Source organism: Schistocerca nitens, chromosome 2, assembly GCF_023898315.1.
Source record: "Schistocerca nitens isolate TAMUIC-IGC-003100 chromosome 2, iqSchNite1.1, whole genome shotgun sequence".
Lineage (NCBI taxonomy): Eukaryota > Metazoa > Arthropoda > Insecta > Orthoptera > Acrididae > Schistocerca > Schistocerca nitens.
In genome coordinates, this window is record NC_064615.1 from 188,753,575 (window position 1) to 188,780,801 (window position 27,227).

Below are 27,227 nucleotides of genomic sequence, written 5' to 3' on the forward strand. Positions count from 1 at the left end.
ATTTGTTAAGAATATGCTGTTTGAATGTTATGATCACTCAGAATATTCAACTCTTTCCTTTTTTTTTTTTTTTCAGCGGGTGAGTTGAATTGACTAAAGTTTACAACCTCAAGTTTTACGAGGCACATAATATTGCTCTCTCGGAGTAATTGGCTCGGTTTCGTATTTTCGCGGCCGTAGAAGTTTGGATTTTTTTTTTTTTTTTTTTGAACATTCGGGCTTGAGAATTCAATGACAGGCAGGCTGTAAGTATTTACTACAATCCAGAGTTCAAACAGATATCGCGCAAGCCGGTTGTTTCCGTTCACACACGACTCACCACACTTTCACTTGGAAACCTGTCAGTAACATATTAATGAGACTAGTGGTGTCAAATAATAGAACATAGGTCAATGCTCGAACGAAAGTAATTATTGTCGCTTATATAAAGTTACACTGATACTTACATCTTAACTGATCAAGGCCAGGAGGAGGAGAGGTAACGAAGGATGTGGCGAAATAAGTGTGCTGGACAAAAGACGGATATTGCTTTACAAAGATAACTTAGTCACTAAACTGATTAAACCGTACGAGCTTGGGTTTTTTCTTTACCACACGTAGCATACTGCATAGACAGACTACTATATGCACTTTTAAAAAATTAAAACTGAAAAAGAACAAAATACGAATAAGTCACGATAAATAACAATCCGAACCATATTTTTAACATAGGAACATAATCTATTAGAAATATTTTATGGAAGATTGTCAATAAAGGTAGTTCAGATAAAACAACTACAAATTTGTTAACAATCTTCTACAAAATATTGATAGTCAAGGATTTATGTTTGCAGTGGAAACTGGAATTTTGCAAGCAGTATGTAATTAGACCCACGACGACGTGCATTTTTCATAAAAAGAGTAGATACGCGTTAATTAGCACATACTTCATGAATTTTATATTTAAATTATGTAGGTATTTGAATTAAATGAGAAAAATAAAACGGAAAAAAGACCACAGTGAAATACGGACCAGCAATCCACTGATTACCCGATTCGATTCTCCAGCGCTACCGAGTGAACCACACGACCTGTCCAGAAAACCACCTTAATTTTAAGCGAATTAAAATTGCTTGGAAAACTTCAGAGTCGATTTTCTCAGAGAATTTTTAAAACTTGCATCGAACTGCTTTGGATTATTGGTAAATGAGTTGTGAACTTCACATACCGTAAATATAAGAAATTACAGAATTCGATTGCTGGGTGGTCCCCTTGAGACACTATCAACCCAAAGGAATATCAAAAGTGGTCAATGAAGCTGCCGGAGAAACTTGTATTCAGAGCATATACTAATTTACATCCGCTAAATCCCGTTGTATAATCTCGACAAACGGCTGTTAGCTGTATGTTGCATGGGGCTGTAAAACTCCAACGCCCAGAAACAGACGTTGGTTTCATATCAGATGCACTTTATTGTTGACTAAGTCCCCTCATTTCAGGTCAAAGCACTTCGCCCTTTGTCCGGCATTTTCCGTACTAGCAGATGTCATCCTTCAAGTGTGATACTCAGAGCTCTGCAAAGTGCCTGTATATCACTGAAACATTCAATAATCTTTGTAGAATTTTTGAAAGACATTTCTGCCAATTGATTGTTAATTGTTCATTTATTTTACACAATTTCGCATTCATAGCCACTCTCAAGTGCACGCTGAAATAAAAATTAGTAAAGGTGCAGAGTATGGCATAGAAACAAGCGGTTATTACATATCTGAAAACATTATTTACATGTTAAAATATGTCAGACCTGTCTGTGACATTTCATCGTGAAAAAACATATTTCTGGTCTTATAGAAAAGTTATTTTCCAGGATACGAGTACATACCGAGGATACATAATATGACTAACATTACGCACAAAGAAAAACCATTAACACACACCATGGCGTATTTAACAGCTAATATATTCCTGTAACCAGCTTTCGTCACTTCTGTTCATCAACTGACGTTAACATATGCCATAATAGTGGCAGAGATCGTAGCAAAGCGGGACCATTCTGGAAGTCACATGATCCCTGCTTTACCAGAGATATTACCAGGAAAGGGAAGGTGGATATTTATTTAACTAAATGCTTAACGTGTCCTTGTAACACACGTTCATAACTGCCTCTTACATAATTGTAGTAATCCATTCTCAGAGTGTAAATACAATCATTTTAGACGAACAATAAAATTTTCACAACGATCGCATGGTTGCAATATTATGAAATCGTAATTCACTGATTCGTGGAGACTTACATGAGACTTCACCCCCACATTAGTATTATATTTTCCATTAATATGATACTTAAATTAGTATGGCGTTTTATGAGTGTATATAAGCCCCCCTTTCCACAGAAAACACTGCAGTGTACTACTTTGTGGCTATATTGGGTTTACAGTAATATGTCACTCAATAAATACGTGTAAGTGTGGATGACACTGTATATGGTTAAGTACGTTATACAGTTAACCATTGTGACCCCTTCCCCCTTGCACCCTCCCCCCACTCTAAAGTTACTGCAACTGTACCATCCCCACAATGCATGTCCTAAAGTACTTGCTAATACTTTTATTAATTTTTCACTAATAATAGTAATTCCTTTTTTATTTACAATTTGTCAAATGAATGTAACACATGAAGTTAAAAGACCTTAAAACGTTTTACGGAACAAATTATGTACGCCTCAGAGCTCCACGTGTTGGCATTATTAAGATCTCATCAATGGGAAAGTGGATAATAATGGTTATCCACGTAAAACCACAATATATGATCACATGCGCATTCTAGTATACTAAGGTGTCATCTTGTAAAGGAACAGAATGTGCGCTTCAGATCTCTTCTTGACGGAAGTATTAAGATCACATTGTGGCGGGGCGGGTTTCGTTCGTCGTATTGTTACATTACCACCGTTTAATCCACACACCTCGACAGGCTTATTGTCTGCACGTTGTCCCTTCACTTAGTCCTCCATCGTGTGTGTGTGTGTGTGTGTGTGTGTGTGTGTGTGTGTGTGTGTGTGTGTGTGTGTGTGTGTTGTTCTTAGCGTAAGTTAGTTGAACTTAGTTTAAGTAGTGTGTGAGTCTAGGAACTGATGACCTCAGCAATTTGGTCCCTTAGGAATTCACACACCTTTGAACCTTTGTTTCGGCAAGTTTACAATTATAAAAATATGCTACACATGGTCACACGAAAGCGGAAAGAATTTTTGCAAGTTCGACCCGAATATTATTTACGATCTAAAGAGTCACTGATCCATAACTCTACGCGATTTAAACATTCTGTCGATTCCGTGGTTTTCCTTTAACTTTCACTAAAATGATTCCCACTCAAGGCGCTTTCTGTTAGCGATAACCGAACCGAATTTATGTCTCTAATTCTTCATTTTACATACTATTTTCGAAGTGCGATCTAAAGTGATGCATTCGGTGCATTGGTGCGGAAGCGACACCTCTAGGCAGTGTTCACGTACATATAGCACCCCTCTCTCCGCACGGGAAGCTCTCAACTCTGATTGGCTCTTGATCTGAATGGCCAATCAGAACATTATTTATAGATGGTTCTCACAGCAAAATCCTCTGTTACCCTATCACAATTTAGAAAGTAATTTTACGTATGCAAAACTTCAATTTATTACATCAGCCAGATAAAGTATGAAATAATTCCAAAATTAAATAGCAAAATTATTCCGTCCCTAACTTCTTTCCTGGCTGCCTTTCACAAAAGCATGCTCGCTCAGACGCACGTCACATGACTCGTGGTTCCTCCCAGGAATTTTTCGCATGTTTGCACTTCACATAGATCTTCACAAAATAAACATTTCGAATTACCGTATGTCTCTTAGTCATTTCTCAATCACTCTCACGCACTCATACAGTAAAATACATCAGAAAATTAATTTTAAAAGGTTCCAATATTACCTCAAATATAAATTATAAAAGTTACAAAATGAACGATTGCAGTTCACTGATTTTTAGGAGCTGAACTTTTCATAATAGCTCCATATGATGGTGAAAGTTAATCTGTTGATGTTAAAAGATCAGATTTTGAAATACCAGAATGATTTTTTGTGATTTTTTGGTAAAATTTTCTATCTTCGAAACTCTGATAAATAACGAAATGAAATTAGGACAGAATCATTGTAGCAATAACAAAAAGCAATATGTAACGTTTGAACAAAATCTATTTAGATTCATAGTGTGTATAAATATTTGTAGCGTTTTACTGGCAAACTGAGTCACTAGCACAGGTGGTATCTGATACAGGAGCGTCAGCTGCGCTCAAACTAAGAGGAGAAAAAAAAAAAATCTCTTGCAACTAAGGAACCAGAGGCACTCGCGGCTGCATACTTTAATGCACCTCTGGTAACACGAAATAACCTGCTATGTTTCAACATTAGTTTGAAAATTAGTGGGTGATTATATGTATACTGGTTGAAAATGGTTCAAATGGCTCTGAGCACTATGGGACTTAACTTCTGAGGTCATCAGTCCCCTAGAACTTAGAACTACTTAAACCTAACTAACCTAAGGACATCACACACATCCATGCCCGAGGCAGGAGTCGAACCTGCTGTAGGGCCTAGAACCGCTCGACCGCTCCGGCTGGCATGTAATAGTGTAATGTGTGTTTAAGTACATAGGGTAGTACACCAATATACTACACCCCCCACATCCCCCCCCCCCCGTCTCCTCCCCGGCCCACTCTGTCTTCTCCTCTCCTCCAACTCCAATTACCTCCCCCCCCCCCCCCCCAACCCTCTCTCTCCAAATTCCCAAACTTCTTTTTTAGGCACCTGGATTACATACGCCACTTATTTGTAATTTCAGGACCATATTGCCTGATACACCGCTGAACTGTGATTATCTTTAGCTCAGTGACATAGCTTAAGTTTTAATGTACGACTTTCACCATGTATGACTTTTCAGCAATAGATGGCAATTTTAGCATTTTAATAACTCCTGGTAAGTTTTGATGAAACCCATATTACATTATTTCGGAAAGGAATATAGAATATGGATATGTCACCTTGAAAATGTGTATAGAACTGATTATATTTGGCTCAGATCTTCACATATTTGTAGTATGACTACATTAATATGTAATTAATTATAGTCATGTAATATTGTAGTGTATGGTTTACGCATATAATACAGCATACTGATGTACCATTTTACAAACACATAAAGAACCTACCAAGTTTGGCTGAGGTCTTCATACGCTAGAAGTGGTAGGAAATTTATTAATATGAACTTAACAGAGGTTCGTGTAATGCTGAAGTATTTGGTCAGGCTTCTAATGTATAAATACGCTGCTCCGCCTGCCCCCACGCACACCACCAAATCTGCTCGATCCCTCAGCCACTCTAACACCTCCCATTCGCCCTAAACTGCCTCTTCCCTCCCCATCCCCACAACCCTGACATTGTCACCTGCCACTCCCCTTGCCACCCCCTCTCCTTAGTTCTCCCTCTCAATACGACCACGGCGGCCATGGCTTTCACTGTCACTTGTCGGTCCTGGGTAATGAGTACATACACCAGCTGGACGATGTCATCGGTAGTGCAATGTGGTGCTCCAGACCGTACGTCACCGGCTAACGACACCTTTCCTACCCTGAAGCGCTTGTGCCACACCTTGACCTTTGCAGTGTTCGCCGTACACTTGTGACATTCGTCGGTGAATGTCCGTTCCTCCTACTCCTTCCGCTGTCAGAAAACGAACAACACCTCTTTGCTCTTCTTTTGACGCGTCCATGTCACTACTTGCAATGCAACTGATGCGTTGGACGATTGATGCGAGCTGCTCCTAGCTCTTGTATAGTCACGTGACGTGCACACGTGCCCTCTAGCGACGAGCTGTGAAGTTCCACGCTCTGGTCAGAACCACACCTCGTTACACACGCCACGATATTACCCTCCTCCACCAGTTTGCGCATTCCAGACTCTGGCTCATTTCTGTTTGAACCACCCTTATACTACCTTCATAAAATTTAAAAAAAGAAGAAAAACGGCTTCATCGTGTACGTCACTACAAAAATGCAAACGAGCATCTCCTCCTCTGACACAGCAAGGCTTTACACAAGTCTGCGTAAATGAGAGGAGCTCACAAAAATTCTTGTGCTATTCTTCCTCATCCACCCTGCAGCCCTTATTTCGCACCTTCCGATTTTCGTCTGTTTGGCCCGATGAAGAATGCATTCCGCGGGAAGCAGTACGTGGACGATTGCGAGGTTATTGATGGGGCAGAACTTTGTCTCCGACGACGACCAACAGAGTTGTAGCATTCGGGCATATAGGCCCTAGCAGTAAGGTGGCGTAAGGCTGTCGCGTTGAACGGAGATTATGTTGAAAAGTAGGGTTCTATAACCAAAAGAGTGAGGAATAATATGGTGTATAGTAATCCTGAATAAAACTGCTTTCAGAAAAAAAGTGTTGCATTACTCATAGAACGCTCCTCGGATTTACGTGTGCGGTTTCTGTCAGAAGAAATATCACACATGTAAATATACTGTGCAATGTGAGCAGTTCTTTGTTTACGCTGGAACGTGTCGCGTCTGCCTGCAGTTCCTGCTGATCTTCCGCAAGGCGGCGGCGGGCGAGCTGGCAGAGGACTCTGGCCTGGGCCGACTGGCCGCCCTCACAGAGATCAACGTGGAGGAGGTGGGCGTCACCGGCGCCAAGGACTTCTTCGAGGCCAAGGTCAGCCGCCGACGACTCTGCTCTGTTTTCCCGCGCAGCCAGCAGCTTCGCCACATTTTTTTCTGAGCATTTTGCAACTAAGTTGTCAGAGATTTAATGGCGCAATATTCTGGGTGTTATGACCTCTTACCTCACTTTGCGCTGACACTTCGTTCCCATTACAAATGAAAAGACACAGAGGCATTACTAGTCTCATACAGATATGATTTTATGTATACAGGGAGGTCCATTGATAGTGACATGGGCCAAATATCTCAAGAAATAAGCATCAAACGAAAAAACTACAAAGAACGAAACTCGTCTAGCTTGAAGGGGGAAGCCAGATGGCGCTATGGTTGGCCCGCTAGATGGCGCTGCCATAGGTCAAACGGATATCAACCGCGTTTTTTCAATAGGAACCCCCATTTTTTAGTTACATATTCGTGTAGTACGTAAAGAAATATGAATGTTTTAGTTGGACCACTTTTTTCGCTTTGTGATAGATGGCGCTGTAGTAGTCACAAATGTATAAGTACGTGGTATCGCGTATCATTCCTCCAGTGCGGACGGTATTTGCTTCGTGATACATTAGCCGCGTTAAAATGGACCGTTCACAAATTTCGGAAAAGGTCGATATCGTGTTGATGTATGGCTATTGTGATCAAAATGCCCAACGGGCGTGTGCTATGTATGCTGCTCGGTATCCTGGACGACGTCATCAAAGTGTCCGGACCGTTCGCCGGATAGCTACGTTATTTAAGGAAACAGGAAGTGTACAGCCACATGTGAAACGTCAACCACGACCTGCAACAAATGATGATGCCCAAGTAGGTGTTTCAGCCTCTGTCGTGGCTAATCCGCACATCAGTAGCAGACAAATTGCGCGAGAATTGCGAATCTAAACGTCGGTGTTGAGAATGCTTCATAAACATAGATTGCACCCGTACCATATTTCTATGCACCAGGAATTGCATGGCGACGACTTTGAACGTCGTGTACAGTTCTGCCACTGGGCACAAGAGAAATTACGGGACGCTGACAAATTTTTTGCGCGCTTCTATTTAGCGACGAAGCGTCATTCACCGACAGCGGTGACGTAAACGGGCATAATATGCACTTTTGGGCAACGGAAAATCCACGATGGCTGCGACAAGTGGAACATCAGCGACTTCGGCGGGTTAATGTATGGTGCGGCATTATGGGAGGAAGGATAATTGGCCCCCATTTTTATCGATGGCAATCTAAATTGTGCAATGTATGCTGATTTCCTACGTAATGTTCTACCGATTTTACTAAAAGATGTTTCACTGCATGATAGAATGGCGATGTACTTCAAACATGATGGATGTCCGGCACATAGCTCGCGTGCGGTTGAAGCCTTATTGAATAGCATATTTCATGACAGGTGGATTGGTCGTCGAAGCACGTTCACCGCATCTGACGTCCCCGGATTTCTTTCTCTGGGGAAAGCTGAAGGATATTTGCTATCGTGATCCACCGACAACGCCTGACAACATGCGTCAGCGTATTGTCAATGCATGTGCGAACATTACGGAAGGCGAACTACTCGCTGTTGAGAGGAATGTCGTTACACGTATTACCAAATGCATTGAGGTTGACGGACTTCACTTTGAGCATTTATTGCATTATTGTGGTACTTACAGGTAATCACGCTGTAACAGCATGCGTTCTCAGAAATAAGTTCACAAAGGTACATGTATCACATTGGAACAACCGAAATAAAATGTTCAAACGTACCTACGTTCTGTATTTTAATTTAAAAAACCTGCCTGTTACCAACTGTTCGTCTAAAATTGTGAGCCATGTGTTTGTGACTATTACAGCGCCATCTATCACAAAGCGAAAAAAGTGTCCCAATCAAAACATTCATATTTCTTTACGTACTACACGAATATCTAATAAAAAGTGGGGGTTCCTATTTAAAAAAGCGCAGTTGATATCCGTTTGGCCTATGGTAGCTCCATCAAGCGGGCCAATCATAGCGCCATCTGGCTTCCCCCTTCAAGATAGGCAACTTTCGTTCTTCGTAGTTTTTTCGTTTGACGCTTATTTCGTGAGATATTTGGCCCGGTCACGATCAATGGACCACCCTGTATAGACTGAAGAGACGAGGAAGGAGGAATTTAAAGCACTGTAGGCGTCAGTGAGAATTGGATCGAGGAGGGAAGCGTGCCAGGGTAGTCCGTGCAGTTGAGCGAACTGCTGTGCCAAGATGGCTTAGTGGCTAACGCTCCTGCCTAGCAAGTAGGAGACCTGGCTTCAGTTCCCGGCCTTGGAACAAATTTTCACTCGCCGCTTCAGTCTATGTAGTTAAAATTCGTTCGGATTGATAGTATTTTAAAATTTGTTTCGTCGACCATGTACCACGACTTCTTTACATTTACTGTTTTTGCAGGTTCGTCTTTTTAAAAAATGGAGGCGCTAACTTATTGAGACTTCGTGTTAGATATTTGGATGAACTTTGTCTCTCGGACAACCAGCGATTATACGAGGGTTGGAACTTTAATAGTGGCAGCTATTTATTTACAGCTCTTACAAAATAAATACGTGTTTCAAAGTTTTACTGACCTTCAAAGTAGCCACCAGCATTGTGTATAACCCGTTACCAGCGATGTGGAAGTCGCAGGACACTCTTAGCAGTGCCAGTTGTGTTGACAGTTCGAGCGGCGCGGCCTATTGCCCGACGAATTTGTAGCAGTTCTGAAGCGAAAGCCGTGAAGTGTTTCCCTCAATTTGGAAATGGAGTTGTCTTAAATTCAACTCAGATTTCCAAACTGAAGGAAACACTTCACGGCTTTCGCTTCAGAACTGCTACAAATTCGTCGGGCAATAGGCCGCGCCGCTCGAACTGTCAACACAACTGGCACTGCTAAGAGTGTCCTGCGACTTCCACATCGCTGGCAACGGGTTATACACAATGCTGGTGGCTACTTTGAAGGTCAGTAAAACTTTGAAACACGTATTTATTTTGTAAGAGCTGTAAATAAATAGTTGCCACTATTAAAGTTCCAACCCTCGTATTTAATATAGCATTCCCATCATGGAGGCATAATAAGAGGAGATGACCTAAAAGACTCAAGTTGTGCGTTGCTTTGAAGTCGGCGCCGCCATGTTAGATGACCTAAAACATTAGCAGGCTACCGTTTATGATTGCTTCTTTTTCATAATTACTGTCGCGTGCACGCAGATGTTGTTTATATAGAAAACGTTAGTTTTTTCGTGACTAACACGTTGTCAGGAAGGCATTTTCAGAAGTTTTTTCCGGTCTTAAAAGCGTTGTATTATCGGATCAGACATGCATTTCACATTGTTAGTGTTAGTTTTTGTTACACATTTCGAGTAACTATGAACAAAAGTATGTGATACGAAAAGGCTGCTTTCGCAATCCAGCATTTTGCGTAACAGGTTAGGTGCTTCCAGCCCGTCAGGCGAGGTAGCTCGGGCAAGGGCAAGTGGTCTATGACACGCCTAGCCTATTTTTTGTTCAATGTGCGGGTCGGATTTGCCTCAGTCTGTGCATGCTGCAATGAACATCTACCGGTTAAGCCGTTAGAATGAGAAGTTCCCGTTAAATTACGAGATGAAATTTCATCCGTGTAATCAACTGAAAAAAAATGTTAATTGTCAGAGATAAAGTGGAGAACAAAGAATGCCGATAACATTGCATACATTCCTGGTTACATATTCTCAGAATATTTCACTGAAAAAACTAGATTATTGACCATATAGTGAAAATTCTGTAATAAAAATATGATATCGAACATCAGATATTTATGCAAAGCATGCAGTGAACGAAGATAATAAAAGGCAAGACAAGAAAATAGTGAGTACGTATTTTGATGTTTACAACAATTTTTCCTTCAGCAGGAAATAATTTCTTCTTACGTTCAAGCCTGTTTTCATACATGTTTATGAATATACAATTTGTGGGTAATTAAGCTGAAAATTATTTTATAGATAAAGACAGATAAATTGAAAGCACATGCACATATCTGCACAAGTTTCACCATAGAACGGTAGAAAGCTAAACAAACAGTTAAATCGCAACCGACGTTCACTGCAGGATGTCCGGCCACGGACTGAGGCAAGTCTGACCTGCACAATAAAAATAAAAAGAAACTATACGGCACCGATAGTCAGAACACGCGAGGCTTAGCGTGGGCTACCTGCTGTTTCGGGAGCCACCACGCCTGGCGAAGTGGGAACACCGAGCTTGTCAATAAGCACTGATGACATTGATGTTCCATCCATATCATCTTCCTGAAGATGTTGACAAGGGAACCTCCCCATCGCATCCCTCTCAGATTTAGTTATAAGTTGGCACAGTGGATAGACCTTGAAAAACTGAACACAGATCAATCGACAAAACAGGAAGAAGTTGTGTGGAACTATGAAAAAAATTAGTAAAATATACATACAAACTTAGTAGTCCATGCGAAGATAGGCAACATCAAGGACAATGGGAGTCAAGGTGCGCCGTGGTCCCGTGGTTAGCGAGAGCAACTGCGGAACGAGAGGTCCTAGGTTCTAGTCTTCCTTCGCGTGAAAAGTTTAATTTTTTATTTTCAGTTTATGTGACAAACTCTTATGTTTTCATCACTATTTTGGGAGTGATTATCACATCTACAAGAAAACCTAAATCGGGCAAGGTAGAAGAATCTTTTTACCCATTCGCTAAGTTTACAAGTTAGGTGGCTCGACAACATATTCCTGTCATGTGACGCACATGCCGTCACCAGTGTCGTATAGAATATATCAGACGTGTTTTCCCGTGGAGGAATCGGTTGACCTATGACCTTGCGATCAAATGTTTTCGGTTCCCATTGGAGAGGCACGTCCTTTCGTCTACTAATCGCACGGTTTTGCGGTGCGGTCGCAAAACACACACACTAAACTTATTGCAGTGAATAGAAACGTCAATGAACGAACGGACAGATCATAACTTCGCGAAAATAAAGAAAGTAAAATTTTCAGTAGAGGGAAGACTTGAACCAAGGACCTCTCGTTCTGCAGCTACTCACGCTAACCACGGGACCACGGCGCTGCTGAGTTCGCGTTCTCCTTGATGTTGCCTATCTTGCATATGGACTACTCAGTTTGTATATTTTACTAATTTTTTTCACGGTTCCACAGAACTTCTTCCTGTTTTCTCGATTGATCTGTGTTGAGTTTTTCAAGGCCTATCCACTGTGCCAACTTATAACTAAATCTGAGGGGGGTGCGATGGGGAGGTTCCCTTGTGAGAACATGTTTGGTCCGTTTCCAATCTTCGCTTCTCACAGCGTTCACCCAAGAGAATTTAGGGTATTGGTGATAGGAAATCTAAAGTCGGATGACAGAAATAAAACCACTTCAGTAAAAGAATCTAATGTTTGGGGCAACTAACGTGGCGGACGTTGGCTTAAAGTGGGTGACGCTATGATTGTTCCCTTTTGTTAAACCTCAATGGTTCGTCTCACTACACTCAATCTTTGGATATTTCGCTAATAATCAAACTGAAATTGATTTCAGCTTTTGTGTACATTACGGTAACTGTCAACTGACTCAAGTAAAATATTGTTCATTCACACTTCATTACTAGTTCACTTCGACGTGATAAATACACAGTACTGTTGGAAAAAGTACATTTCATCGAGAGATATTCCTTCTCACTTTCTGTATATATTTAAAAACTTTAATGTGTAACATTTGTTCAAAATGTTTGACACCACAAATGGTCGTAAAGCCACAGACACTAAAACAAAAAACAAAAATTTAATAGGTTACATTAATACACTACTGGCCATTAAAATAGCTAACCAAGAAAACAACGCAGATGATAAACGGGTATTCATTGGACAAATATATTATACTAGAACTGACAGGTGATTACATTTTCACGCAATTTGGATGCATAGAACCTGAGAAATCAGTACCTAGAACACCTACCTCTGGCCGTAATAGCGGCCTTGTTACGCCTGGGCATTGAGTCAAACAGAGCTAGGATGGCGTTACAGGTACAGCTGCCCGTGCAGCTTCAACACGATACCACAGTTCATCAAGATTAGTGACTGGCGCATTGTGATGAGCCAGTTGCTCGGCCGCCATTGACCAGACGTTTTCAGTCGGTGAGAGATCTGGAGAACGTGCTGGCCAGGGTAGCAGCTGAACATTTTCTGTATCCAGAAAAGCCCGTACAGGACCTGCAACATGCGGTAGTGCATTATCCTGCTGAAATGTAGGGTTTCGCAGGTATCGAATGAAGGGTAGAGCCACAGGTCGTAACACATCTGAATGTAACGTCCACTGTTCGAAGTGCCGTCAACGCGAACAAGATGTGACAGAGACGTGTAACCAATGGCACCCCATACCATCACGCCGGGTGATACGCCACTATGGCGATGACGATTACACTCTTTCAATGTGCGTTCACCGCGATGTCGCCAAACACGGGTGCTGTAAACAGAACCTGGATTCATCCGAAAAAATGACGTTTTGCCATTCGTGCACCCAGTTTCGTCGTTTAGTACACCATCGCCGGCTTGATGCAGCGTCAAGGCTAACCGCAGTCGTGGTCTCCGAGCTGATAGTCCATGCTGCTGCAAATTTCGTCGAACTGTTCGTGTAGATAGTTGTTGTCTTGCAAACGTCCCCTTCTGTTGACTCGGGGATCGAGACGTGGCTGCACGATCCGTTACAGCCATGCGGATAAGATGCCTGTCATCTCGACTACTAGTGATACGAGGCCGTTGGGATCCAGCACGGCGTTCCGTATTACCCTCCTGAACCCACCGATTCCATATTCTGCTAACAGTCATTGGGTCTCGACCAACGCGAGCAGCAATGTCGCGATACGATTAACCGCAATCGCGAAAGGCTACAATCCGAACATTATCAAAGTCGGATACGTGATGGTACGCATTTCTCCTCCTTACACGAGGCATCACAACAAGGTTTCACCAGGCAACGCCGGTCAACTGCTGTTTGTGTATGAGAAATCGGTTGGAAACTTTCCTCATGTCAGCACGTTGTAGGTGTCGCCACCGGCGCCAACCTTGTGTGAATGCTCTGAAAAGCTAATCATTTGCATATCACAGCACCTTCTTCCTGTCGGTTAAATTTCGCGTGTGTAGCAAGTCATCTTCATGGAGTAGCAATTTTAATGGACGGTAGTGTAGTTTCGACACACTGAGTCATCATTGTCAAATATTACGAAAATACACTAAAACCGTAAACTGAAATAAAGGCAGTGGAAACGGATCACAAGACGTCATGACAATTTTTGGTTGGTAAGTCGTTTCACACCTTAATGCAGTGTAGATGAAGACTGCATAGGAATGGAAGATATTACATAGGCCGATTTTTGCATTACGTTCTGCAGTGATGCAACAATCATTTTGCAAACATAGGCTCATACGCCGTAAGCTTATAACATGGAGCAAACCCAAAACTACGTAGATCACAGCATGCAATCGTACTGTGTTCTGTTAAAGAAATCTTACAAAGACGACACACTTCCATTTGGGGCATGTTTTTAGTTTTGGGCTTTCTGCACGTTATAAGATTACGACGTGTGAGCCTTCGTTTGCAAAACGATCTTTGCATAACTGCAGGACGTAATGCAAGAGGATGTAGTATCTTTCATCCCGATGCAGTTTTAATCTACACTACACTGAAGTGTGAAATGACTTTTCAACCAAAAATTGTTATTACGTCTTGAGACCCGTTTCTGCTGCCTTTGCTTCAGTTCACTGGTTTCAATGTATTTATCGTAATATTTGAAAGAAGTGGTTGCAGTTATTAATGCAGTTTTCCAAGCTTGTGATTACGTTTGAAAATAACGACTCAGTGCGTCGAAACTAGTAATGTAACGTTTTAAAAATTCTATTGCTTCAGTGAGTGTGGCTTGTCGACTGTTTGTGGTGTCAAATAAACATTTTAAATTTAATTCATTCACACTTTTTGACGACAGTTATGTCCAAATACAAACCGTAACATTTGTGTCTTAAGTGTGGCCAGATTAGTAAGTGATAACAGTATCAATATCAACATTACAAAAATGGTTCAAATGGCTCTGAGCACTATGCGACTTAACTTCAGAGGTCATCATTCGCCTAACTAACCTAAGGACATCACACACATCCATGCCCAATGCAGGATTCGAACCTGCGATCGATCAACACTTCCGCAACAATCCTATCACCTACCATCAAAACCCACCATACACTCCACCGTAGAGTGAATATTCGTTCTGAAAACATTTTGTATTTTTATATTAAGTAGTTACTACTGTAAAAAAAGCTAACCTTCATAACGTACTATGTAGCATAGTTAAATACATAACACAGAGGCGGAAACGTTCCCAGTGGAAGACTGCACCTCAAATTATGTATCACTACAGTGCTCAGTTTGCCTTTCCGGTGGTCAGTTCATCCATACACATCTGGTCACTTCTGTGGCGTCATCAAAACTTTTTATCATTTATTCTACAGGGTGTCTCAGAGTTTAACCAAACTTCGCAAGAGTGAAGACAGAAACTCGGGGCTAATTTTTAACTTACCCATGTGATTCATTTTCAAAAGAACTATCCACAAAAATGTTGCTGGGCAGGATGTTATGCACAAACTGACGTCCAGATTATGTCCTATAAATGCTCGATGGGATTTATGTCAGACAATCTGGATGGCAAAATTATTCACTCAAACTGTACAGAATGTTCGCCGGCCGGAGTGGCCGAGCGGTTCTAGACGCTACAGTCTGGAACCGTGCAACCGCTACAGCCGCAGGTTCGAATCCTGCCTTCGGCATGGATGTGTGTGATGTCCTTAGGTTAGTTAGGTTCAAGTAGTTCAAAGTTCTAGGGGACTGGAGACCTTAGAAGTTAAGTCCCATAGTGCTCAGAGCCATTTGAACCATTTTTTTTTGTACAGAAGTTCATCAAACCAATCGTAAACAATTGTGGCTGGGTGAAATGTTTGGGAACATGAAGTCCATGAATGGCTGCAAATGGTGTGAAAATAGCCTAACATAACCATTTGCAGATGATCGGTTCAGGTTGATCAAAGGACCCAGTCCATTCCAAGTGAACACAATCTACACCATTATAGAGCTACCACCAGCTTGCACAGTGCCTCATCCAAGGCTTCGTGGGGTCTGTGCCATATTCCATCCCTACCATCAGCTCTTACCAACTGAAATCGGGACCCATCTGACCAGACCATGATTTTACAGCCGTCTAATGTCCAACCGTTATGATCATAAGTCCAGGAGGTGTGCTGTAGGCGACGTCGTGCTGTTAGCAAAGGTCGTCTGCTGCCAGAGCGCATTAGCACCAAATTTTGCGGCACCTGACAACTCTACACAAACGCCACTGTTCTCGGTCGTTAAGTGAAGGCCGTGTGCATGTCGCTATCCCATGCCGTTTGTCACATCAGTGTGGAAAGTTGACAGTATGTATGAGACCAGAACTTGAAGCCAGATTATTTCTGTTTCTCGTTAATGGTCACCTTGACCACTTAGATCATCCGGAAAAGGTCCCTGAATGACTAAAATTGCCAAAATGCTACTGATGTAGTGCCCCTGCCCTTTACCCTTACTACTCACAGCAACTCTCTGATTCTAGTAGGAGTTAGAGTGTGTGCATCTACACAGAAAGGATCATTGAGCCATCTGACTTTATATGCAGTGTCTGCTCTTTTAGGACACGTCTGTAAGAACAGATGTGTCCTAAAGAGTAAGAACAGACATGTCCTAAAGAGCAGGCACTGCATAGTATACAATCTCCCATTTCTGTTACTATGTTATCGCCATCTTAACATACATCGGGTAATAAATGAGGCTGCCGGTGAGCTAGCTCTGCAAGTTACAAGCATACTGGCAACTGCACAAACAGGCAACTTAAAACTGATGTCACAGTAAACTTTTGGTTTGGACCTGTAAGATAAAGTTCACCCCTGGTTTCTATCTTCATTCAAGTAGAAGACAGTCTTGTGAAGTGAGATAATCTTTTTTGAAATACACTTGAATAACTATATATGACGGTAGTATCTGTTCCCGTAAAAACAGTTACTGTGGATGACCATGCAGCTTTGCTAGAAATGAAATGATAATTAAATGGCTTCCCGGCCATTGACCTTCTTGTGCGAACGAACAAGCTATGCCCGAACTCGTACGGGACTTGGTAGATTAATCTGCCACGAGTAATGAGTATAATGGGCAAACATCTATTAGGCGCACTATGAATGTAGTGGTGTGGACATGTGGGGAATGTGGATCTCACGGGGAGCGTGCAAGGGATAAGTCCCTGCAGACGCACTATCCTCTGTGCCCGCGGTGGCTCAGATGGATAGAGCGTTTGCCATGTAAGCAGGAGATCCCGGGTTCGAGTCCCGGTCGGGGCACACATTTTCAACATGTCCCCAATGAAGTACATCAACGCCTGTTTGCAGCTAGGGTGTCCATTTAATTATCATTACACTTGAATAAACTTTTATAGTACTATCGATCCGCCCCGACTTTGCACAGGTAGCACCAAGTAACTACGGCAGACAACTTGTCTTGAACAGTGTACACAAACCTTCTTCAAGAATCAGTCTATAAGTGGAGATCGTATCAAAATCCGTACAATAGTACCTGAGATTAATCTTCACATAGAGACAAAAAAAGTGGTAAGGGATGTCATACAGAATTTCAAATGGCTCTGAGCTCTATGGGACTTAACATCTGAGGTCATCAGTCCCCTAGAACTTAGAACTAGTTAAACCTAACTAACCTAAGGACACCACACACATCCATGCCCGAGGCAGGATTCGAACCTGCGGCCATAGCCGTCGCGCGGTTCCGGACTGAAGCGCCTAGAACCGCTCGACCACAACGGCCGGCAAACAGAACTTAAAAAAATGAAAATAAACCACTGCAGACGCATTGTCAAAGAAATTTATTTCAAACGAATAGTTTTGGCGCAACACTTAGCCATATTCGGGTCCTGTTTACCAGATAACAATTTACACAGTTACAATGCCAAAGTTTAATAGCTGAGTTAATATAAAAATAATGTATCACAAAAGCTCTGAAACCATAAATAACCTACCAACAATTGTAATATATTAAACACTTCCTTTAAAAAAATCACAACTTGTATCGTAAACTGGGTGAAAGTGTATGGACATAACACAATGCAATAGAAACTGTTTCATAGTCACTACACACATACATATGTGAAAAAAGGTGTCACATTCAAAAAATAACGTTTGGCTCAGTTTAAAATTCTACCAGTAAAATCCAACATAGTCTACACCAATTTTGGTTTTTACGCAGGGCAAAGTATCATATGATTCAGCTTAAAATACATACATCAATTAAAAAATCATTGTAGGTGGTCATAAGTGAAGTAAGGAACAAAAGATAGCAGCAAATCACAAAAATGGTTCAGGCTAATTGCAAGCAAGTGTAAATACGATGTCTAGGACAGACGTTTACTTTTCTTCTATAATCAGCCGTTGTCCCGCTTCTACGAGAACGATGGACATCCAGAAGTTGATTTTACAGAATTAGCCTCTTGCCAGTAGTGTGCAGCATTGCCTGTGGCACTGGTGACTTCACAAGACATAGAAAGCGGTGGACAGCATTCTTGATCCATGGCCCCTCAAGTGCCTACAACCACTGATGGTCAGAGTTGGGCCCAAGACATGGACATCTCACTTCCTGGTGGCGTTGTGGTCATACTCCATGGGATTAACACAGTCTGTGCAGTGGTGAGACCCTGGACTCGCTTTGAGGAAGATGGCAGTTCAAATTCCCTTGTGGTCATTAATGTATAGATTTTATATGGTTTTCCTATACTGGTTAAGCCAGTAGTTGGGATGATTGCTTGTGCTCTACCTCTAATGACTTTGCCAAGAGGACATTAAACACTAGTCTTCCTCCCCTCTTTCATTGAGATTTAGGTCTTGATGTTCAGTGACCAAAAAGCACTGTAATGGCTTAGTTTAAAGATCACAATTTTCCGAAACGAAACATCATTACAATTTATGGGATGATATTTGGGCAAGGACGTTTGTCTCATCTGTAGAAGGAAACCCAAACTCTAACAAAGTTCCTTTGATTGTTCATGAATAACATTTCATGTAGGGACAGACCCTCCATGACATTCAACTAAGGAAGCTCTATAAAACAGATTATTGCATAGTAGACCTAAAACAAAGTACGGGACTATAGATCAAGAGATGCAAAAAGAAACATGTTTGGCTCTGAAAAGGACAATGCGTGAAACCTTAAGAATACTGTAGCATAGCGTTATTGAAAGAGCTCTCACAAAAACCTAAGAAGTTCTGGTCATGCATAAGGGCTGTTAATGGTGCCAGAATTGATGTCCAGTGACTCACAGATGAGACAGGAACTGAAATTGAGAGTAGCAAAGCAAATTAAGAAATACTTAACTTCAGTTTCAAAACTTCATTTAAAAAAGAAGTGCCGGAGTATTGCCCCAATTTAATTATTGACTATTGAAAAGATGAGTGAAGTATACATTAGACTCAATAGTGTTGTGAAATAGGTGAAATGGTTAAAACTGAACATAGCTCCACTGGCTGAGAGAATACCTATCAGATTTTGTACTGAATTTGTGTCTGAGTTAGCCCCGGAGCCGAGCCATGCCAGTGGTGCCACAGGTTCTCCGTTGCGTTTAAATCTGGGGGTGGGGGGTGGGGTGTTGGTGGTGAGAGGAGTACTGTAAACTCATCCTGGTGCTTTTCAAACCATGCACATCAACTGTAAGTTGTGTGGCATGTCACATTGTCCTGTTGATAGATGCCATCATGTCAAGGAAAAACAAACTGTGTGTAGGTGTGGACATAGCTCCACAGAATAGATGTATACTTGTGTTGATCCATTGTATCTTCCAGGATGACAAGGTCACCAACGGAATGACACGAAAACATTCCCCAAACAATAACGCTCCCTCCTCTGACCTGGACGTTTCCCCTGTTGCAACTACCATCTATTGGACAGAGCATATAAAGTGATCCATGTGAAAAGGCCACCTGTCCCCATTCAATGGACATCCATTTGCACTATTGGCATGAAAATTACAGCCTTAATCGCCGATGAACAGTGTCAGCATAGGTGCATGAAACAGATGCCTACTGCAGAGGCCCATAGGCAGCAACATTCACTGAACGGTCTTTGAGGAAACTCTGTTGGTAGTCCCTTGGTTCATCTAGGTGGCCAGCTGTTCAAAAGCTGCACATTTATTTGCCCACATCAGTTTCTACAGCTGTTGTTTACATCTGTCAACTGTGACCCTTGGTGCAGCACAGTTATCTTGGCATCAGTTTTGGATAGCACCATTTTGCCATGCAAAGAATACTTTAGCCATGATGACACATGGGCAGTTTACATTTTTGGAAATGCTTTCACCCTTGACCCAAAAAGCCAGTGATCATGTCCTTCTAGACACAAGTAGCTCTGCTTCTGCATTACAATGACTGCCCTGTTTTCTGCCTCACCCTGACACACTTTGTTTACCCTCCACTGTTAATGCTGCCACCTGCAATTTGTGAGTGGTTATTGCATGTTCATGTCGAACGTATGCAGTGGTCACACTATTGTGATGGGACCGTGTATAATCTACCACAGACACCTTGAACAAAAAACTGTGCCCAGTAGTTGGAAGAAAGCACACATAATTCCTATCTACAAGAAGGGCAGCAGAAGTGATCCACAAAGCTGTCACATGTCCCTAACACACATTTTATGTAGAATCTTAAACTATTCTGAGCTCAAACAAATGAAGTACCTCGAAAATGTGGAATTCTGAGTGCCAGTCAGTATGGATTCCAAAAACTTTGAGCATGTGAAATAAAAAGTCATGTACAGATTGTCAGATAGATGCAGTACATGTTTGTGGCAGTTCCAGCTGCTTTTATTTCTTCGGTGGTTGTCCTCAGTGTCAATGTACTGCGTTGCTACACTGGCTCAAAAATGGGGTTTGTAATTTGGACACTGACTACTGTAAATAATGTAGGCGACATATGCACAGTTGCGTTGCACAGTCTTTTACTTTCACTGTTTACACCCCCCCCCCCCAATAATACACAGTGATATATGTATAGCCAGTGCACTAATGTTTAAACTTTCCATAAGCCTCATTAATAGTTTGCTGGCGAACCTCCACTTACTGCTACAATAGCTATCTGTTGAACATCTACGAGCAGTAAAAACATAACACAAAGTTCACAGTTTTTGAAGAATAATCGGGTACGTATGGAACAGTCACTGTCATTGTTCTTGCACAAGCCTAATTGTGTTACACTTATTTCACGGATGAATTGTTGTTGTTCCAACCAACACAGGTTCCTCATCTGAAACTTGGCTGTGGACTAACTGACTCTTGACCAAAAATCAGGCCCTTATATATTATCACAGTAATAGATACTTAAACTTTACATTGTTCATAGTTAAATTTACAGAAATTACAATTAAAATGCAACTCATTAAATTAAATGAATGCATCGAAAAACTGTGTCTTTATAACAGTTTCTTCTACAGCAAGAGTTAGGCCGAATTATTTGTTTAAATCATGAAATTAATATGTATAGTTACCGGTACACAAACAATACTTAGGACAAAACTATTAATTAGTTTGGAATTAACGTGTCTTTGAGTAGAGCCAAATAAATACTTAGACTGCTAGCATTTCGTCTTCCAAATGTTTATAATTATTACAGAATTTGTTTGTATGTCAACAACAGAATTTGAGTTACAAAAAAATTACTGATTTTGCCCTGTAATGAAAGATACTAACTAGGAATGGTTGAAATAAATTAGAAAATCAATTACATACATAAAACTAAGCATAAAATTAGATCTGGTGCTATATCCTATAAAACTAAGGATCAATCTTCCTCTTTTATGAAAATGCAGATTACATCCATATACAGTATATTAATGGTAATTAGTTAAAAGTAACAAAACGAATTTAAGGAGGCAGATGGCAAAACAAGAGGGGAATTAAAATTATCCCAGCTTGCTTCATCAAATGGTGACTTCAGAAAAGTGTTTGACTAAGTACTGAAATTTGCTTAACGAACCATTGTGGCCCTTGCAGGTTGGGAGAATGTCCCTAGATTGCTTAGTAGGATTTCTCTCTTACCAGCATCATCACTCATGACAACTCGATACAAATAGGATAAAAGTTCACTAAATAATTCACTAATGCTTGCACTGGCTACAATGTTCACAGCAGACAACTCATAACATTACTGGACACTTGTTGGCTCTTAGAGAATGTATGATATTGGAAGGTTGTGATGAACCTAAACTTGACTGCTGTCATGTATGACTCCAACTATGTACCTACATTTATTATTGAAAGTACAATCCTGATAGGGAAATACATTACTGGTTTGAGGAATTCTTGATAGAAAGTACGGATAGTCATGGCTAATAACGAAATAACTTTAGGTGTGCCCAAGGGAAGTCTGTTAGGACCCTTGCTGTTCACACTGAATGTTAATGACCTTGCAGATATTAATAGTAACTTCATATTTTTCACAGATGATGCAGATATCTATATGAAGCACAGCCTGGAAATAACTGCAAAAATATTAAGTCTTATCTTGATAAATTTTCAAATCAGTATAAGGATTGACACTTTGCTCTAAACGTAAGGGTAAACTTTTGCATTTCACAAAATGATCAAAATGTAGTATCCTATGACTAAAACATCAGTCACTGCCAGCACTGATCAACTCAAACAAGTATATCCTTGTAATAATTTGTGGATATGAAATGGAATCATCACAAAGGTTCAGTCATGGATGAAATAGGTGGCAGACTTCAGTTCATTAGTAGAAATGCAATCAGTCCACAAAGGAGATTGCTAACAATTTGCTTGTGTGGCCCATATTACAACATTACTGAAATGAGTGGTAACTTTAGCAAATAGGACTATCAGGAGGTATTCAACATATACAAAGGAGAGCAGTGCAAATTGTCAGAAGTGTGTTTGTTACATGGAAGTGTGTCAGGGGGATGCTTAAAGAACTTACCTAGCAAATAGTTGGAGACAAATCCAGACTATCCTATGAAAGCCTACTCAGTAAGTTCCAAGAACCAGCTTCAAGTGATGGATCTGGGAATATACTACAACTGTCTGTTTTTCACTCCCATAGTGACACTGATGGCAAGATTAGGTTAGTTATGGTGCAGACAGAGATGTTTAAGCAATCATTTATCCTGCACTCCATACATGAACGGAACAGGAATCAGCCATAATAACGCACACAACAGGAAGTACTCTCTGCCTTCTTTTTCACGGTGATTTGCAGAGTATGGGTGTACTTGTAGATATAGATGTAAGATATTTATTGAATATTTTGATATGAGGGACCTATGGTATCAGGTGGTTCATTGCAGGGTAAGAATGTAATTATGATTTATCTGCTTGTAACCCCAATTGCTCTTCCATGATAATACTGTCAGTAGTGTAAAGTCTGTAATGTGCAATCACAAAACCACACAATAATGCAGTAACTCTGAGACAAAGCATGCATTGTGATGTGGTTGCCATTGCTAAGAGAACCAGCTCAGCATAGCATCATTTTGCTTCTTCCATTTCATTCTCCAATTTAGTAGGCCACTAATGTAATTTAGACATGTCTAGCTTTAGTATTGGATGGTTATAATTAAACTGGCAGTGTTCTGAGTGCTGCAGTGTGGGTTGTATACTTTAGAGGACACTGAAATGTTGTATGTGCATTAATTGGTACACTCATGGAATGTGTTAAAAAAATTAATAGTTCCATTTCCTGCTACCAGGAGAAAAAGTGGCTCTAAGCAGTCAGAATATGAATTGTTTTTGTTTTAACTTCAGTGTGCTGTGTGCTGTTTGTTGTTTGGCAACCCATGTTGATTTATTTTGTGAAGTGTGTGTTTGTATAATGGGTTAAGAAGGCTGGAGTTTTCCCTATGAAACATTATGGCTATTGAGAAGAAGGATCATGCACTGTTGGTAAAGTTGCTTTTATCAGAATGGTAGTAATAGTAGCACTGCACTGAGGGAATATCACCAACAGCTAAATAATATGATCAGGAAATCTGAAGAAACAGGTGAATTAGATGATGCAGTAGGGAGAGGGTGTTGGGTGATTCCTGTGGCATTTATTGATGAAGTTGCTGTAGCTATAGACAATCATACAGTACATGATTCAAATTTGCAGCCAGTGCTTGAGCTGTGCCATGGGAATTTTCTCTCCCCGAGCCAACAGTTCAAAAGACTTTCTGGTGCATTTTACATTGTAACCATACATGATTCAGAATCTGCACCAAATGAAGCCCCAAGATAGGGTACAATGCTGTGACTTCACTCTTCATTTTTTAGGATTCATGGAAATGGATGACGTGTGACTGGGGATGAACAAGGCACATTTTTACTCTGAATGGTGCCATGAATCCACTGAAATATTGTATGTTGAGGTTCTATTCTGCCATGTGTTGTGCAGGAACATTCACAGTAAACTCAGCTTACGTGACTATGTGGTATGGTTCCAGAAGCTCTTTCGTTCTTGGTCCATTTTTCTTCAGTGAGATGACACCTCTTGTGCCTAAAAAAACTAAAACTCCTCCCAAAAAGACCATGAAGGCCCAACAGTACCGACCGGCTGCCGTGTCATCCTCAGCTCATAGGCATCACTGGATGTGGAGATGGAGAGGTATGTGGTCAGCAGACCGCTCTCCCAGCCATATGTCAGTTTCTGAGACTGGAGCCGCTACTTCTCAATCAAGGTTTGCCTCACAAGGGCTGAGTGCACCCCACTTGCCAACAGCACTCGGCAGACCGGATGGCGACACATCCAAGTGCTAGCCCGGTCCGACAGCGCTTAACTTCGGTGATCTGACGGGAACTGGTGTTACCACTGTGGCAAGGCCATTGTTACGTGTTTAGTGACATCTGCACATTTTAATGATTTCCTTGTGCAACACGTGGTTTGAGTTTTGCAAGAACACGACTGTGTCCACTCGACTATTATAATGCCAAATGAGGCAATATGACGTGCTAGCTGGCTGAAAGACTGCTTTGAGAGACCTTTAGTAATGCCCACATCATCTCATGGTGATTCCAAGATATGTGGCCTTCCAGATCTCCTGAGCTAAATCCAAGTGACTACTGGCTGTGGGGGTACCTGAAAGATGATGCCCATCAGGAATCTGACAAGACCCTTCCTGATCTGAAAGACAGCGTACTAAAACATATCACTCTGATTACACCAGATATGCAGCAATCAACTTTGACCAAGCTGTGTTATGGATGGTGCATGTTGCTGAGGCAGACCATATTGAACATGTGTTATCATGCCAGAACCACTGTTATCATGTATTTTATCATTCCTCTCCTTCCCTGCATCCACAACATGGCTTAAAGTGCCATATTTTCACCTTGTGGCAGAAAGTGGAACTATTATTTCTTTCAGCATATTCTATGGGTGCACCAATTAATGAACATACACAAAGTTTCAGCATGCTGTCATGTATACAACCTGTGCTGCTGCAGCAGATCATCATCAGTTTCATTATGACAATCCCATATATGCTTCTCCTTCAACCCTAACTTGTTTGGAGCCATGCAATGCTATTTGTCCATAGTTAACACTTTATTTTCACATTTATTCCATTTATTTACAATTGTCACTGAGTTTTATGTTCTATGATGACATACTAAAATTGGCAGTGATTGCTTGTTGTTGGGGTTATTGTTACTTTTATTACATTCATTCTACATGCATTCATTGTCTTCAAACAATTTGGTCTTTCCAGGCAATCACTTGTTCAGTATCATTACTCAGCTTTTATTATTTTCTTATCAATTCTCATATTTTGCTATGTATGTGTGTCATCTAATAATGTGCAACTCATATCTATCTTCTGCATAGTTGTTTCAAGTTTAGTTTCTCTGGATGCCTGTGCTGCCACCTGTAATTTGTGAGTGGTTATTGCATGTTCATGTCGAACATATGCAGTGATCACATTACTGTGATGGGACCATGTGTAATGTACCACAGACCCCTTGCACAAAGTTTCAGCAAGTTTCATGGCACTGGGGCTTCCTAGATTAACTACAGTATTTTCTCTCTTGTATCCTGTTAGTTTTTGAGAATTATCAGGTATCATAATACTGTGGGAACCAATAAATATGGTGAACAGTTTTTTTTTTCATACAGTTAAAGTTACATTCGTGTGACTTACCTAAATAGTGATGTTTTGTCCAAATTGTTAATGTCTTTTGTAGTTTTAATAGTGCATTTACTCTGCATCACAGGTCACATGAAACAATATCATCCTCCTTTTACTGAGCCCAGAAAACTGATGACTGTAACTTGATCTATCCATATTTCATGATACACTGTTAAAAGCATAGTTTCCATATTTTTTTCTTTTTCCAAGGTAGTTCACCAGAGCTAAGGCAAATAGATGCCACAGTGCAGAATAGTAAGAACTTGAAGTAGTTGATAATTAATTCACTCTGAATCTTCCACAGTGTACCACTCCAACACCTTTAGCTCTAGATGAAGTTACATGCAATACAAATTTTTCAACATTAGAGTTTGTTGATGTTAATATTCATTACAGTAACTTCTGAGTCACCTGCTATGTTGTATGTCACCAATTTGTCATTACCAGTGCCAGGGATAAAGCCTATTTCATTGCAAAACGCTCAGTAACAAATAAGGATCCTCCATTTTGATGAATGGTACCATGAGTAATTTGAATATATTGTTGTTGCAGCAAACAAAATTGCAGCCCCTTTATGCATCACTATTACAGTTTAATGTCTCAAATGCAAGAAAGATAAGAAATATTTTAGACAGTTTATTTATTCAGTCAAAAATCTTTACCAGTTATGAAATAGATAGGGACCTCATAAAGTATGTTCCATATGTTAACAAGTGCTAAGACCATTGCACAACAAAAACGGCACAGTGTCAGAAGAGAGTACATGTTCTGGGTTTCCTGCAGACTGTTTTGTTGTTATGTGGATAACAGATGCATCTCAGTGAGTGAGGACAATGATGTGGCAACTGGAAACATACTCCAAAGTTGGAAGTATACAGAAAAAAAAAGATTCTTGTGGACAAAATTTCTATATCCCACTCACATGATCCACGACATTCTGGATGGTATCTTGACAAAATGTAATGTTGTGTCCAGTGATAGTGAAAAGGTGCCAACAATTTAAATAAAGATGCACAAACGTAAGTGGTGCTGATCAGGAAGTCAAGAACCCAGAATATAATTTCATGCTGAAGTATGCTGTGGAATTGGGCAAAATAGGCAACCCAGACAGCATCAAAACTTGTTTTGACAGAAAGTAAATGTACACTGTAACATTTTATTTAATTATGTACATATTTTCATATATGTATACGCCATTTAATGTAATTTTGAAATAAAATGTCTAAAAATTATGTTCCCAGAGAGGGCGTGATTCTGATGTTTATCACAGTGGTACTGCATGCATCACCTTTTCAGCAGAAAT

General features: G+C 40.8%; 1 protein-coding gene across 1 annotated transcript in view; it reads left to right on the forward strand.

Annotated features, from left to right (window-relative positions):
• LOC126235875 (EF-hand domain-containing protein D2 homolog) overlaps positions 1–27,227 on the forward strand; it is a 284,251-nt gene that overhangs the window by 255,854 nt on the left and 1,170 nt on the right. The window contains exon 3 of the mRNA XM_049944783.1: positions 6,581–6,715. Coding sequence (XP_049800740.1) covers positions 6,581–6,715 — 135 coding nt within the window. The remainder of the gene's footprint in view (positions 1–6,580; positions 6,716–27,227) is intronic.